This window comes from Notechis scutatus, chromosome 1, assembly GCF_049901735.1.
Source record: "Notechis scutatus isolate UNSWTSFEM ecotype Mainland chromosome 1, rNotScu1.2, whole genome shotgun sequence".
NCBI lineage: Eukaryota > Metazoa > Chordata > Lepidosauria > Squamata > Elapidae > Notechis > Notechis scutatus.
Window position 1 is genome coordinate 272,837,973 of NC_142009.1, and position 17,327 is coordinate 272,855,299.

Genomic DNA, 17,327 nt, shown 5'->3' on the forward strand with positions numbered 1-17,327 from the left:
GCACATGTGGGAAGACTAATTTCAAATCTCTTTTCAACTATACACACACACACACACACACACCCCGTTATTGGAGGAACTGAGCCAAGTCATTATCTCTCTGCCAACTCTATCGCTAAATAAATAGCTTTTAATTAGAGGAAATATTTAGTACCCTTCCATGGTACATTGAACCGGCATGGATTTGAAGTTAAAATGCTAAATGATTTTATCAGAAGACAAGAATGATATTTTTAGTATGTTGGCCCATTGATTCATAAAACATCTTGTTTTGTACAGAAAAATGAATAACCATTTTCTTTTGCAAGGCAAGAAACTATTATTAGTATGCAGATCTTGGGACAATGATAGGTATGCTAAAAGCACGCTGAGCTGGAGGACTCCCAATATGCATATAAGTTTGTATTGTGCTGCAAGGTTGAGCTCTATGGCCTATTTCTATAGTGTTGACGATGGATTTGAAAATCCCAATGCCCCATTACTTCATTGACATCCTTCAGTCAAATCAGCACACACACACACACACTCACGCCCGCACACATGCACTGCATTATCAGCTAAACAAAGCACCATCTTGCTAACTTCCATCAGTACCATGTGACAGGCTGTGCAGATACAGCGGTGTTAAGGATAGAGCAATTGGAAAATTAAAAAAAGAGGCCATTGATAGCGAGAAAAGAAAGGTAGGAAAGAAGAAAAAGAGGAAAGAAGAGTGTTAATGTTAGTTGGGAGAGCCAGTACTACACCTTTCTGTAAACTCATATCCATCATTCGAGGACCCATCAACTCAATGAAGAAAGTCTTGTTTTTTTCATACTCCTCCTCATCAATTACTTTGATGTGAATAGTTTTGCTGTGAATGGAAAAATAATAAATGTCATAATGGGAAGAAAGGGGTGAGCAAGCTGGGCAAAAGAGGGAGAAAAGAGAGAATTTAAATGGTCAAAGCTTACTCACCCATTATGGAAAAAAAAACACAAAGAATTTTAATGTTTATATCCTGGCTGGCTAATCTGGAAGAGCATTTGCATAGACAATGGAAACAGATCGTTAAAAAAATATTCCAGCAATAGCATCTCAGATATCCAGTCATCTCTAGAATTCTATTGACAGCTTTCACATTTAATTAAAAACAGAAATACATGTCTGTTGCTGTAATTTATGCAATGCATAGTGTACGTTTAAGGTGTTCTTAAGTAATTTGATGCAGCTTTAAGCATTTTTGCTTTACTAGAATATTAAAAAGCATATTATCTATCATCTATCTATCATCTAAAAAAGAGCCTTGGTGGCGCAGTGATTAGTGGTTACTGCAAGCTACTCCCACTGCAATTTGGCAGATCGAATCTCACCAGGCTCAAGGTTGATTCAGCCTTCCATCCTTCCGAGGTGGGTAAAATGAGGACCCAAATTGTTGTGGGCAATATGCTGACTCTGTAAACCTCTTTGAGAGGGCTATAAAGCACTATAAAGCAGTATGTAAGTCTAAGGGCTATTGCTATTGCTATTGCTATTGCTATCTATCTATCTATCTATCTATCTATCTATCTATCTATCTATCTATCTATCTATCTATCATCTATCTATCTTCTAATCCCTCATCTTAATCTATTTTCCCCCTTAATAACTGAAAAGTTGAGATACGTATGCCACAATGATTGTGAGAGAACAATTTCCCAACCTACCCAACAAAAATTGTTCTGTTTGTTTTTCAAAAGAAGCCTCCAGGATCCATTCTAACATGGAAGAGAAAACTAAAATACCTCCTTCCTATCTTCTACAGTCCCAGTGCTGGTCAGCTTTCCACAATGGCTGCTATTCACAGAATAAAATAAATAAATATTTGCACAATGCACTAAGCCATAATCTGGGTTGGGTTTACTGTGGTATATATACTCACCCATTAAGATGTGTTAACTGTGATTCATGACTAGTATTGATGATTTTACCTAGTTTTGGAAATGAAACAGTTGCAAAAAAAACAACCAAGCTCAGAGAGTACCAAGGACCGCTTACTGGCTTATTAAGGGCTTGCTATTTAGTGTGAAATGAGCCACTATACTCTTGGCTTGGAAAGATATCTGCCTCAGGCATCCCAGTGGCATTTTGTGGTATACAAACCACATTTGTGCATAGATATTCAGTAGCAAAGCCATCAATGTTTGTGGATGCTATTTTTTTTACCTTATCTATATATAGTAGTTTTATATACTACAGACTCCATAAGGATTCCCAGCTTTGTTTACAAAGTCGCATGAACTTAGTCAACAAATAAAAATAAATACATGAGAATAAATATAATATCAATCCACTTTGGTGTCCTCAACCTTATGATTCCTTGACAGAAATGAATTACCAATTACGAGCTGTGTTGGTGCAGTGGCTAGAATGCAGTACTGCAGGCTACTTCGGCTGACTGCCGGCTGCCACAATTTGGAAGTTCGAGTCTCACCCGTTCAAGGTTGACTCAGCCTTCCATCCTTCCAAGGTCAGTAAAGTGAGGACCCAGATTGTTGGAGGCGATATCCCAACTCTGTAAAGCGTTTGGAGAGGGTTGTAAAGCACTGTGAAGCGGCATATAAGTCTAAGTGCTATTGCTATTGCTATTCCACAAAGTTAAAACAAATGGTTTGGTATGAATTCAAGCCACCAAATGCCATGATTTGTTTGACTTTCATACTTCCTGAAAATCAAGATACATTATTAGAGTATGGTTAAATATACTGCATAAACATATCCCTGTAAAGTGTTTTGGTGCAGTGGTTCGTGATTATCTACTTCATCCTCCACATTGATTGTATTTCCTATTAGTTTCCCCAAACAAGTTTCTAACTAGGTCCAGATTTGTTTACTTTGTTCAGCAAATCAGCAAAGCCTGGTTCAATGCTTATAACAGTTTACTGCCTTCCAAAGCTATCAGACAATGAAGGCTAATTACGATAAAGATGCATTTATGTATTAGAGTACCAGCATAATTTCAAACTGTCTATTTCCCCCTAATTATGGCATTATTTTAACTCCATGTTCTTTCTTTGAAAATAACAAAACTAAATTATCTAGACCGTGGGTGTCAAACTCGTGACAACATGTTGTCATGTGATGTATCACAACTTTTGCCCTTTGCTAAACCAGGGGTGGGCATGGCCAGTGCATGACACATCTAGCCTGTGGGCTGCGAGTTTGACATCCCTGATCTAGACTATTAGATTAATCTACCATTCCTTATATGTTGGAGTTATACTACTAAGAATTCTTAGCAGCACAGCCTTTTCTGTTTCAGTATATCAGTAAGTTGGAGCAGGCTGGCTTACATAGTAATATCATGTTTTGAACTTCTCAGATAAGCACTTAAAAATTCATTCACTCATTACCTTTGATGGATTTGATGGGGTTGGGTTGCCATAAATAGTAACCATTAAAAGGAGACTTTTTCTAAATTCCTAGAGATATTATATTCTAGATAGAATTTCTATTTCATTTCTCAGAATAGCAGTCTTATCTCTGTGGGAACACAGCTAGAATTGTTGAGGAAGGTCTTGTTGTCATACTTCAGAGGAATGCAGTGTTTCCAAATTTCCAAATCCCAAAACATCTATTTTGCCAATTCAAAAACCAAAACATCTCTTAGAAACTATAAGGACAGAAACATAGATATAAGATGTCTTCGCCCACTCTGACAATTTTCATCTTCATGCAGGAATAACAACTTTTTAAGCAACTTCAGAATAACAAAAGGTGTATGCTAGAGTAAAAGAAAATGTTGAAAAAAAATATTGTGATGGGGCTGGCTAGAAAAACTATTGGCTTTTTATCTGGATCAACACATATTTAAAACCAAAATCCAAGGCAGAGAACAAGAGAACGGCAAAGCCCTCCTCCCATATTTAAAAAGGCACTACAGACAAAATCAGCAAGATCCTCCAAAAACACAACATTAAAACAGCATTCTGCACAAACAGAAAAATATCCACCATCCTAAGAAACCCTAAAGACAAAATCGAGTTAGAAAACCAAGGAGTATATGAAATCCCTTGCACTGCCTGCCCCACCACATACATTGGACATACTAACAGAAGAATAAGTGCACGCATTGAAGAACACAAGAACTCAATCAAAAAAGAAGAACCGACTTCTTTCCTGGTCCAACACCTCAAAGCCACAGGACATGAGATTGACTTTAAAAATACCAGAACTATCGCCAAAACCGAACACTTCAACAACAGAATAATCAGAGAAGCCATAGAGATAGAAAAACGCCCACACAGCATGAATAAACGGGATGATACCTCCTGCCTACCAGCCATTTGGAAACCTGCCCTCATTAACAAACGAGTACCTAACATGAAGAATGACACCAGACCCACACCCACGAGGGCCACACAAGATGCTACCACCACACTTCCACGTAGAAAGCAGACTCACACCCACACAGAAGATGGGACATGACCATGGTCCAGAAGCTGTACTGCAGCTGCATCACTACCCGCTTCAAACCCCTCCGACCCATACATGAAACGAACTGACGCCCACCATGAAGATGTGGCACGACCACGAATGCGAAGCCAAACAACAGGATCACAGCTCACCAGCTCAAATCGCCTGGGAACTAAGACTAACCTGAACACAATCAAGCCACCACCTGAACAGAACACACCCCCAGCCAATCAGAACACAGCCAAAACCCCAACCAATGAGAACACACTCCTACCCAATCAGAACACAGCCCCCACCCAATCAAGTCACACCCCCACTAGCAGTTAAAAGGAAGAAGCAGCTGCAAGCTCACATTACTCCAAGAAGCACAAAGCCGAAGACACAAGCCTGAAGATGATGAATGAGACTTCATCGAAATGTCGCCTAGATACTTCCAATTTTACGTAGGAGAAAACCCAAATAACCAAAGATCCACATACAAACACCCGTGAAAACCTCAGAAAACAAATATGTGTGTGTGTGTGTATAAAAAATAATAAACAAAATAATTATTCTATGCAAATTCATCCTAACAACTGGTATTAATTTCATTGTAAATCTTTCACATTTCTTTTCAATAGTATTTTATCAATCTTTAAAAACAGTTAAAATATTTCCCTTCCTTCTTATTTCAAGTTCTTTTATCTTATTCCTTTCTCTCATTATTACATTAATTATTAATAAACTTAACATTACACAACAATACAGTTTTATCTTATAGTTTAATCACCTATTTCATTTCTAACTCATTATTTATATTCTACTATAATAACATTATCTTTTGTACCCTTGCAGAATTCTCACTTTTAATTTAGTTTAACAATTTAGTTTATCTGTGTAAGCTAATACCTTTAATCCTTGTACGTTTCCCATTTCTTTATTTCCTGCTTTTGTCCCTTATATTATAAGGGTTATAACTTCTTTTCCTTTCTATTTCCCCCCTTTTTCTCACCCCACTTTTTGTCCCCCTTTCTCTCTAACTCTCCCTTCTGTAATTGTCTTTTCTGCTTCTCCTTACTGTTGTGTTTCTTTTTCAAACTGTTCTTTTTTTAGTTGTTCCCTTTAATCTTAAGCTTTTAACTCCTTTTCCCACTTTTACCCCACATTGCATTATTTGATTATTAAAGATGACTTCTTCTTTGTCCCACCCTTCTTCTTGCTCTTCAAGCATTTCTTGTTTTTCATAGTTCAGAATCTCCATTTCTAAAAATTGAAATACGAAGCCAAAAGATCCTCTTCCCTCTTCTGCATCTTCTTTCTGTTTTTTAAGTTCCATTTTTAATTCCTCAAGGAGTGATGACACTTTAAAACACTTTTAAACAACCACCTGTTTGACTTTAATTAAAAATCCAACACCCAAAATTTTTAAAAATCACCAAGTAATCCAAGGCTATTTCTTCTTGTTTCTTTCTTCTATTTTCCTTTTCTGGGGGTTCTGTTATCTTTTAGTAAAGTTTCAGTTACAATGTATCCTTTGGAAGTCTTTTCAAAGTTTCACTGTTAATCCCTTTTAATTCCTGGTGGCACTCCATTATTCTTTCCAAGTTCCACTTTTTTTCCTCCACTCTTCTCCTTTTAAGGGCTTTAGAGTGTCCAGAAAATCTTTATTTTCCTTTTAACACTTTAATTTCAGCTTAAAATTGCCTATTAGATTTCTTCTTTTTAACATTCAAAGCTGATTGTAGCTGTCAATGTGAAAATAGAAAAAAGGATTTTCCCCCTCCTTTTCTCTCTTCTTTGCCGCTTTAAAAATCTTATTTTAGGAGTAACACTCTAAATACTTTTAAATTCAGGGTACCTTGCTTAGATGTTGTCTCTGCTTAGCCCGGTCTATCCTGCATTCCTCTTTGTCTTCCTCCTGCTCAATCTTGTCCAGTTGGGTTCTTCTTTGAGGTGGCCATTTCTGACCACTGCTGCAACCGCCTTCGGGAAAGGGAGTTTAGACCAGCCGAGGAGGAGAGATGTGGCTCCCCTCTACTCAGCTGGCAATCTCCCCCTCTTCACCACCCCTACTAGGTGGCTTCAGCCCTGAATCCCAAGGATCAGGGCGCTCTGGCGGTGAGCACGGATCGAAACCGCGCACAATTGCAGATTTCAGTCCATTGCCGAAGAAGCCCAAACTGGAAGTCACAAGTTTTTAATTATATTTTAAATTGTGTAGTTGTATGCTTTAATATTTTAAATACATTTTACTTGTTTATAACCTAGTAAGGGAGATGGGTGGCATAAAAATTTAATAAAAAATGAAAATAGATAAATAAATTATACAATTTTAACACAAATAAGAACATATAATTAAAAAACACCTAGACAGAGCTGCATTCATAGTAGATCTCTATTTGTCATGTAAGTCAAGAAGGAAGAGATTCCATCCATGGAGCACCCCAAATGAACAGGACTTTTCTTGCTTCTCTGCATCCTATACTGCACTTCTCCCTTCAGAAACTATTTTTCAAGTGTGCATATCCTACACATTAACATTGCTGCCTGAACTGCTTGAGACATTGAGTTGGCAGTGGAGTTTCCAAGATTGATTAATTCTGAGAGAATCTAACTTACCCTCATGTGACTTAGGCCCTCTGAGGGTGACTGATAAATTCATGGCCACCATAAACCTGACCCAAGTTACTGAGAACAGAACAGAACCCCGTGGTTATACATTTGACCTGGCTTTTGCCTTGGAACAGTTGTAATATGATCTGAAGATGGAGGACATCACCATCATTTCTTAATCATAGTTAGATAACTCTTATTTACTTTTGGCTTGCTGTTGCTACTGCCTGGAAGTTAGCTTCCAGCTGCAATTCAATATGTTGGTCACTGCCTCTAAATTGCTTTAGGTCTGGGCAAAGATCTCCCCTATATCATTTCTATCCACTCTACATGTTTTAACAGGATGGGAACACTTTAGGTCCCATCCTTTAAATAATATCATCTAATGAGTCTTAGGAAGCAGGAAGCACATTTTCTCTGTTGGTCTACATGAGGGTAACTTTAGACAATCTTTAAAAACTTGGTTCTCAAACTCTAAGGTTGATGGTGTGATCACTCAATGTGTATAGTTTGCCTTGGTTTTCAGATGTGTTTTCCCCATTACCTGACTTTTTACTTACTTTTTTCCTTCCTTATTTAAGTATCCTACTCATTTTAAATGTGCACTGTCCATTTTTAGCTGAGGTGACCTTATTTAAATGATTAAAGAAAATATTATAGATTAGATTAGATTAGATTAGAATTCTTCATTGGCCAAGTGTGATTGGACACACAAGGAATTTGTCTTGGTGCTATAATAATAGAATAGAATAGAATAGAATAGAATAGAATAGAATAGAATAGAATAATATAATATAATATAATATAATATAATATAATATAATTAATATAATAGAATAGAATAGAATAGAATAGAATAGAATAGAATAGAATAGAATAGAATATTAATAGAATAGAATATAACATAACATAATATATTAACATGTTCTGCTAGCTAATCACTTACTATGAGCAGAATCTATAAGATGGAGATTTAACCCAAAATGGTAACTCCAATTTGAAATGTTTAAGAGATAGTTAAAATAACCAAGCTGTTTTAAAATACTGTGATTATTTCAGCCACATTATCCATCTACACCAAACAACTAATTAGAAAAATACTTATCTGGGCTAGCATTTACCAACTTGCAATACAACAATGCCTCAAATTAACAGGACAAGTCAATCATTTTCCTGTGTAATTGACCTTTCTAAATTATAGCTGAATAGTGTGACTAAAGTCCTCATAATTACCTTATAATTGCAAACTCAGGTGATGATTATGGATAGAAATGGAAGTGAAAAGGGTTACAAAAGGAGGGATCCTTAGTACAAGGACTGAAAAATAAACCCAACAAAACTGAATGAAATTAAAAAATAGGAAAACAGAAACATGATCTATTGCCACAAGAGTCAAAGGAAAAAGAAAGGGAAAATTGGAAGTGGAGATAGGAATTGCTTTAACCACTTACAACTAATGAGAGTGTATTTGTCCTTAATTGGCAGTAAAGAGGAGGCAACACAAAATTAATAAACAGTGTGATTATGACCATGGCTTCATTGGCAAACATAATGAAGAATATACCTATTAATGGCTATAGTACTCTATAAATTAAAAAATCAAGTTTACCTCTAAATAGCAGCTGTCGGGACACAGAATAAAAGAAGTTATTCAAACAGCATCTGGCTGTTTGTAAAAAAAAAAAAAAACTATGTTAAATAAAGACATGTAATTGTCAGCTGCACTAGGTACTGGAAACCAGAAAATCAGAAATCAACTCCTACCTAGGTTTAATCTACTTTAATTGAGATTGGCTACAATAACAGAATCTGACCATGTTGTACTTCTCTTTCTCATATCTCAGCAAATCTGGGCAGTCTCTTTATTTTGTTTCTCAGGGCTTTAATAAATGTTTCAGTCTCCTTTGCCAAGTAATGGTTCTTGTGCATTTCCTTGAAGGTCATCTTCCATATTCTTTGTAGCAATTGTGCGTTTGCGGAGCAGGGGGAAGGCATATGCCATGCTTCGCCTTTTAATCGAATGCTGGGGTTGCAAGTTCTCCTACCATCACTACTACCACCAAAGCACAAGACTGGTACAAAGGAAACAAAAAAATAAATTTGATTCCATTTAATATAAAATGGCTTTTAAAAGTATTAAGGTTTATTAAGTACAATTAATAAAATCACTCCCATGTATGTATTTCCCCCCCTTTGTATTGTAGTAAAAATTCAAGATAGTGGTATTTATGCATTCCTGGTCTAGAGGTATCTTGGACTGATCTAGCAAAACAATTTCCATAAGTGGAAAACTATAACTGGATCCAAGCTTTCTTTATTATGAAGACTGTTGACAATATGGATTCAGTAGCATTAACAATTATAACTTGGGAATTTAAAGTCTTGGACGTTTTATCTTCCAGAGTGTGTTTCAGCTCTTAAAAGAATATCAAACTCTGAAATTTTTCATTTGATCACTAGAGGAAAGTACACACAGCCACTTTCTTTTTTTATCAGAAAGTGGCTATGTGTACTTTCATCTGGTCATCAAATCAAGTTTTTATCACTAGCACCTGGCAGAGCTCACCTAGCAGAATGTGGAGCCGCAGGAGGTGTGACAATATTCTAGGAAAACGTCAGGTTAACATGAAAACTATGACAAACACACTCTGATAGAGAAGAACAAAGAGACAAGCTGAGCAATTAATTGTCATAAGGATGTCATGACGATCTTTTGAAGTTAATGAAACTGGAATGGATTAAAGGAGGAATTTATTATTATTATAATTATTAACAGTTTGCTTAAAGTTACATTTGCCCTAATAAAAACTGAGAGGTCCAAAGAGGAGCTGGTCCAGTTTAGTGGCTCCCATTCACAAGTTTCCAATTCATCTACTTCTAAGGCTGGGTCCTTTGTGTTATTTGTCATCCTCCCTCTCTCTCTCTCCATCTGTCGCTGTTACATTTCCCCCAAACAGTACATATCCCACCATAGCTCTAACACGGCAATCAAAAGTATGGAAAGACTCCCTAGAAGTCCGCTGGTATAAGGGATTCAGAAATGATTCATCATAGCTTATCCACATTTCTTTACTCTTTCATCCGTGAGGCAGACAAAGCTTATGTCTTGAATGGAATATTGACTCTTTCATTTTCTCATCCTCAGAAATCAAAGTCAAGTAATATGGGCTTCCTCTGTTAGCATTACAGGAGCAATAATTTTTACAAAGTGGTGAGCAAAATCAAGTTAGTTTGGCCAGGTTGGAAGTGGAAGAGATAGAGAAGAGGTAATTAGTAACCTGTGCAACACATTACAGGTAGTCCTCAACTTACAACACCATTCAAAATTGCAATGGCACTGAAAAAAAGTGCTTATGATCATTTTTCACACTTATGGCTATTGCAGCATCCACATGGTCAGATGGTCAAAATTCAGTTGCTTGGCAACTGACTCTTATTTATGATAGTTGGAGTGTTCTTGTGAACCCCTTTTGCGACCTTCTGACAAGCAAAGTCAATGGGGAAGCCAGACTTACTTAACAACCTTGTTACTAGCTTAACAACTGCAGTGATTCCCTTTAACAGTTCTGGCAAGAAAGTCTATAGAGATTCTCACTCATCCAGGTTATGGTTGTTCCAAAAGTTTTTTTTTTTCCCAAGAGGCAACTGGGCTTTCTGGTTTTTCTTCTGAAGATGTTTCACTTCTCTCCAAGAAGCTACTTCAGCTCTAAGCTGATGAAGCTTCTTGGATGAGAAGAGCTGAAGAAGCTTCTCGGATGAGAAGCGAAACGTCTTCAGAAGAAAAACCAGAAAGTCCAGTTGCCTCTTGAATAAGCACCTTTGTGGCAAGAAATGTTGTAAAAGGGGGCAAAATTCACTTAATGAAGGTCTCATTTAGCAAGAGGAACTTTGGACTCAATTGTGGTTGTAAGTCGAGGACTATCTGTAGAAGGACGCCATCTACGATAGCTAAGACTATATATATATGCAAGGAAAACAAATATATTCAGTAAAAACAAAAGTATTCCTCTGTCGTGCCTGGCAAGAAGAGAAAGTTATTTTCTTCCCAAACATACCTAACTGAAAGAGTAATACTTGGAGTCTCTTTCTTGTACCTACACATGATTTTGGACATCACTATATATATTTATGCAACATGTAATGAATGCTCACTATGAGGGCCTCCTTGTACACTCAGAGAAGGAAGGAAGGAAATGGCAGGAGAAATTAAGAGCCAAACCAGGTCCCAGTTCACGTTACCCAAGTCAAAATGGTATCCATCAATATAATCTAGTTATCCTTGTTTGGACAGGATGTCTGGAGTATCCTGATATGGCTTAGCTCATAGTAAAATAATTTCAAGCAATTGGGGATCTGATCATAGATGAAGGGGTTTGGGTGGAAAGAGCATTTAGGTGGTCATTGATTAGTACAAGATGGTCTACAATAAATCACATGACACAAACTAATATCATTTAATAAAATGCCATGCAAATTTTTAGCATGGTTATACATTTAAAATCAAGTAGTACATTACAAAATGGAAAATGAAGAAGTTGACTCATTCTGGACAGCCTTCTTCTTCTGTAACTTTGTGTTACTGTGTGTTACTGTGTTAACTGTAACCAAGGTTCCTGTTCTGGAGCTGATGTGGTGTGAACGTCTATGTGTTGCTGTAGATTAGGCTTTAGGGACTGGTTGGCATATGAGGTCAAGAGGTAAGTAGGTCATTTGGTACAATTGCTTCCAAGCAGCCTCTCTTTGATGGCAGATCCTGGGGTGTTTCCTTTAGTGAAGGAATAAATCTGGGAGGTGAAATATGAATAAGCTATAATGAATCACTTCTGAGTCTTTAACCCAGTGGACCACAAAGGAACCTTCTTCCATGCTTTTTGATTGTCATATTAGGGCTTTGGGTTGGATATGTGCTGTTTGAGGAAAATTTAACAGCTACCGATGGAGACAGGGAGGATGTTCCTAATGTCTGGGGGACCAGTGGATGAAGACTAGAAGTAAAATTGATCAAGCAGCATATGTAAGAGCTCATATTTGAGCTTACACTGTGACAATAAGGGCAGTGAAGCATTCAGGCTTCTCAATCTTATTGCATCATAGGATTGTCATCTAGCAGCCATGATTAAGGTTACACAATCTCTGTGTGAAGGGAGAAAGAGAAAGGTGTAGCTTCCATTTTTGTGTAATACTATGCTGGCAAAAGTCCCTTGAATGTCCTAGAATCTTGATTCCTTGATGGATGGAGTGGTGATGAGAAATTGGGGGAGAATTTTGTATTGTTATGCGGGATTCATTCTGTTGACTCTGATGAAATGGCTCCCAGCCTGAACTATTTTGCTTCTAATCTTGACCTACATCATCTCTAGCTCCAATGTATGAGTGAAGAGAATAGAATAGATGAGTTAATGTTTCTTTAGGGAAAGGGTTTATTCTAGCTGCTTCCTTGGATCTGGATCAGAATCGAACATTAAAGGTAAGGCTGCAATGTGACTTAGAGGAAGCAAATTATTTGGGCCCTTTCCAGATCTGACATTGGATAAAAACCAGCACTGATTACTCTTGGGAAACCCTTTTAGAGATTTGGATGAAGTATATCCCTAGTGGTCCTATTTTTCGTCTCACAGATATTTGATACCATTGATATAATATCCTATTGGGTTGTCTATCAGAGTTGTGGAAAGTTGCCACTGTTTTATGGGGTTTTAAAAAAAAAATAAGCTCCTTCTTTAGGTGGGAAGTCCCAATTAGTAGCAGTGAGGGAGGAGAAATCAGCCTGCTGGGTGATTCCTTGTGGTCTTTGTCTTATTCCAGTTTCAAAAATAAAAGCTTTTATAAACTGTGAGTAAACTCCCACTAAATATTGAAAAATCCATATCCTCTGATCATTTGTTTTCTGGACTGGCAGTCATATTGAAATGGCTTATCACAAAGAGTAGCTTTTTTGAGGAATGACTCATCAGGCCTTGTGCAACATAAAAAAAAAACCACAGTTCCAAAGCATACGGTACATATTGCCATGACTGGGGAGGTAATCATATATTTTGTATCATATAAATACTAGTCAAGCAACATGGTATCTCAGACTCAGTGAAGGGGACTTGTTAAGTACAAAACCAAGATAGATAAGCAGCAGAGAGAAAAAAAACGAGCATTGATGGATGGATGGGTTTTAAAAGAGTGTAATGGGTTTGGGGAAATAAATAATCAGACAAGAAAGAACAAGTCAATTTTTAAAAAGAGTAGCAGAAAAGATTTGGGTCTCTCTCCCCTCTCCCTCCAAGCAAATCTGCCTCACGGGACAAAAACAGTCGGGCAGTCCCCTGTCCCCTAGGCAAGGTGCGCAGACATGATAGTACTCCTTGGCTGGCTAGTCATGTCAGTTTCAGAGAACTCATCAGACTACTCAATCCTCTTGTTTTGTCCAGAGAATGCCAGAGAGATCATTGGTTCTCCAAATTGCCTTTGAAACTCTTCGAAGTGATTTAAAGACGCTTGATTCTATTTGATACCGCAAATGGAATCAAAGAGACGGAAGTTGATTAAATGCATTTCAAATCGAATCACTCTTTGCAATTTCATTCAGTATCATCAAAACCCCTCTGGGCTGCTATTAGAATTGTTGCTGTCAACCCCTTGGACCACTACAGCTCTTTCAATGGATATGAGCTGCTGAAGGTAATAGTTATAGCTGTCCTTTTGATGACATTCACAAAGGATACTGCAAGTCCATTTTCATGGGGTTTAATTATTTCTAAGCTCCCGTTTTTTTCTCTCTTTACGGTTGTGAATATGTTTCCAGGCACTTGTATACTTTGATGAAAAGAGGGCTCAACTATAGAGAGGATAACATGAGGGGGTAATAAGGGACAAAGATGACACCAAGGATAGGAGACGGGGCAATTAAGACTGGACGATGCCAGTAGTTGTTTTTAGTATTTGGAAAAGCCTTTAATGAAATGTAAATACCAATAGAATAGTATGCCTTATTACAACTCTTACTAAGGAAATGAAGACAGTTCTACAAGGTGATTTGGAACACAATGCTTCTCTTTTAATATACACTATATCAGGGATGTCAAACTCGTGACTTTCCCGCACTTTGCTAAACTAGGCGTGGCCAGTGTATGATGCATCCAGCTTGTGGGCTGCGAGTTTGACAGCCCTGCACTATATGATACCTTTGACTGTAAAGTCCGGTCTAAAACCCAAGAGACTCCAGATAGGGGAAACCTATTCTAAAAACACCTTATGGGGATACATAAATTGCTTTTGTATAGAATGGCTCTGACAAGAGCACCTGAGTCCCAGAAGCACACTACAAGAGATGCAATGATATTCTCACTTCTGTCCTCTTTGTGCAATTGCTGTAAATATTTTGCCCATGCTTTTTGTCTATTTTACAATTTACAGTACAGCTTTCATTGTTCTTCATCTCAAAGTGGCAGGAAAATTAGCCAGTTTTCAACCATCATAGTCAGTGGTGATACTGCAGTTGTAAAATGTGAACTCATGTCTAGCCCTAAGGCTATTGACTGCCAATGAAATATAAAAAATACTGAATTATTTTTTGGGGGGAGGGGAGTCTGTGAAATTCCTATGCATTCATCTTTGTTCTGTTCTCAGGAATGACAATTGACTAGTTAGATTCAAGGGTCTTACAAATGACCGGAGCTAAATTCCCAATCTGTAGAAAACTTCTTTCTAATATAATTAGTGATGTACAACTTCAACATTTAATGTTGCTTGTTTGACCAACAGCGTTATTACATAATCTGCTTGATTTTTCTCTGGATGATGGAATGATGATTCTGGCAACAGGCAGAGTTTCACCCTTTGATTTTTAACTGGGCCTGAGTTGAACCGTGGAAGGACCCATCCCAGCCTAAAAGGCAGCTACGGTAATTGGGGGCTAGCTTAACTCAGATGATACCACTTTATCTAAATAATAATACTAAATTAAAATTGCATGTAACCTGTCTCCCAATGACTCTGCGTAGCTCACAATAATCAAACAAAGAAATTACAATACAACCAATAAAAGATAAAAGATGCCAAGACCAACAAAGCAGATGAAATGAAGCAAGGGTTTTAATCTCCTTTGTCAAACAAAGGTTTAGGTGAAGAACCAGGTCTTCATAGCTCTTCTAAACAACAGGAGAGTGGGACCATCTGGATCTCAGGGGGAAACCTCATTCCACAGTGTAATTAACCCACCACACCACACCCAGCCTCAACTCTTCCCTTCATTAATTGATTCCTCATTCATTCAGAGGTTAATTGTATTCCAGAGGGTAGCTAGCAATATGCTATTCTTTACATGTATTGAAATACCTTTCAAAGACCTCCTTTATGACAGTTATAGATTGACATATATGGAGAGCGGCAAATTGAGGAAGGTTATTGATTTAATCTCTTTTGACAACACAACAGTGCCTTCTCATTTTCCTAAACGGTTGTCCTTTCCCAATTGATTCCTTTTGGTTCCATGCATGGGCACGGAATGACATTTTCGGTTTTCTTCTTAGGTGAAAGCTTAGGAAAAGATTTCAAACTGGAAAAATCCTTTGGAAGAAAAACTGATTACCCTCCTCATCTGCATAAAATAGGAAGCATATTATAGAGGTACATGATTATGAGCAAAATTGATTTTGCACTAAGGTTTGCAAAATACCTTAAGCTGGCCCTGACCTTATAGAAGATATTGAATTTGCCCCTAATTCTGAGAATTAGGTGGAAATATGCCAACTAAGACTTTAGATCAGTGAAGGTACAAAATCTCCAATCGTATCAGCTAAGCTTTTCAGCACATGGATAAAAAACATGTAAAAAGGGTAAATATTTTGGCAAGAGGAAAGGTATGAACATAATATCCTTTTTTTAAATATGAAACTTTTGGAAGTGCTCCAAGAAGTGTTATCCATGTGTGTAAAAGGGAATGTGGGGGAACAAAGTGAATATATGTTTCATTCTGCAGAATATTTTCCGAGTAACTAGGATTAACTTTCAAATACTTTAATGGGATGTGTCTGGTTCTAGTTAGTTGGACTGTTGGAAAGAAACTATGTGGTGGGACACGGGATTCTGTCCATCAGCAGAATAACTCCGAAAATAAAAGAGAGCAAGACAAGAAGGTATGAAAAAAGAATCTGGCAAAAGAAACACAAAAGAAAAGAAATGGGCTAATTTGGTCAAGGGAAATGGGAAAAATAACAGGAAAAAATATTCCCAATGTATCCCTTAAGGGAAAACTTATAGTGCAGCAGGTAAGGGGCATGCATAAGTGCACCATCGTGCCTCCCATCCCTGTCCTATTGTCCCCATTTAAACGTACCTATTTTCTGTATTCTTACTCATGTTTATACTTATACCTATTATTTTGTAAGCGATTGACAAATCAAATCAAATCAATCAATCAATAAGATAGCCAATTCCCCCATTCTAATGTTCCCCCCCCCATCTGGTCATTAAGCACTGTATTTTATTTTGGCTTTGGCTGGAGAATGACTGTTAATTGCTACCTTGAAAGTATCTCATATTATATCTGGATTGTACTTGGAGATATGCCCACCATTCCAACGTTAAGGCCTGCTGATTAAGTTCAAGTCTTTCTTTTAATCTTCCTTCGTCTGTTAGGATATCTTTGTATGTAATTACCTTTTTTTGGTTATAGAGGTTTGGGTATGATATAGCTTCTAAGGGGGAAAGTCAGCCTGGAGTTTCCATATAATTTTGCAATCTTATTTTATTCCAAATTGATATTAGAGCTTGTCAGATTTTATGTCTCAAAAATATTGATGTGTTGTGGATTTTCCGGTTTGTCGGGCTTTGCAGCGGTAGGGATTCGAAGCTGCGCGATCCCTGCCGCGCTAGCCGCTTTTGGGGCTCCGATCCGAAGGCTGCGGAGCAAGGCTGCCCTGCAGGGGTAGCTGAAGGTAGGGGGATCCGGAAAAGGGTTTGGGGGTGTTGCAGACCCCCTCCCTGGCCGGCAGAACCCCCTTTTACCAAGACGGCGTAGCGGCGGTCCGTAATACGCCACAAAGAAGCCGGCAGCTGGGCAAGTATGCAGGAGGAAGAGAAGAAAGTTTTTAAAAGTGACGTCTTCTTGGTCGATCCAGGACTCTGAGATATATTTAATTTAATTCCTGGAAGTGATGGCTTTTTGGATGATTCTTTCCACAAGAGAAAGTAAGCGGCAATTCTGAGGTGCTGAAAGGAAAGTTTACTTTCCTCCCGACGGAATTAACAAACGGATATTGAGAAACCTGTTTTTTTTTCAGGTAAAACTAGCTTTATGGGATAAGTCGGAA

The 17,327-nt window shown here is 37.7% G+C and overlaps 1 protein-coding gene across 4 annotated transcripts in view; it reads right to left on the reverse strand.

Annotated features, from left to right (window-relative positions):
* Window positions 1–17,327, reverse strand: part of SLC8A3 (solute carrier family 8 member A3) — a 244,809-nt gene that overhangs the window by 36,649 nt on the left and 190,833 nt on the right. For 3 of the 4 annotated variants that reach the window (XM_087951530.1, XM_087951529.1, XM_087951531.1), the window contains exon 3: window positions 747–853. The exons of the other annotated variant lie outside the window; for it this stretch is intronic. In XM_087951530.1, the coding sequence (XP_087807656.1) occupies window positions 747–853 (107 nt within the window). The remainder of the gene's footprint in view (window positions 1–746; window positions 854–17,327) is intronic. 4 annotated transcript variants of the gene reach the window in all.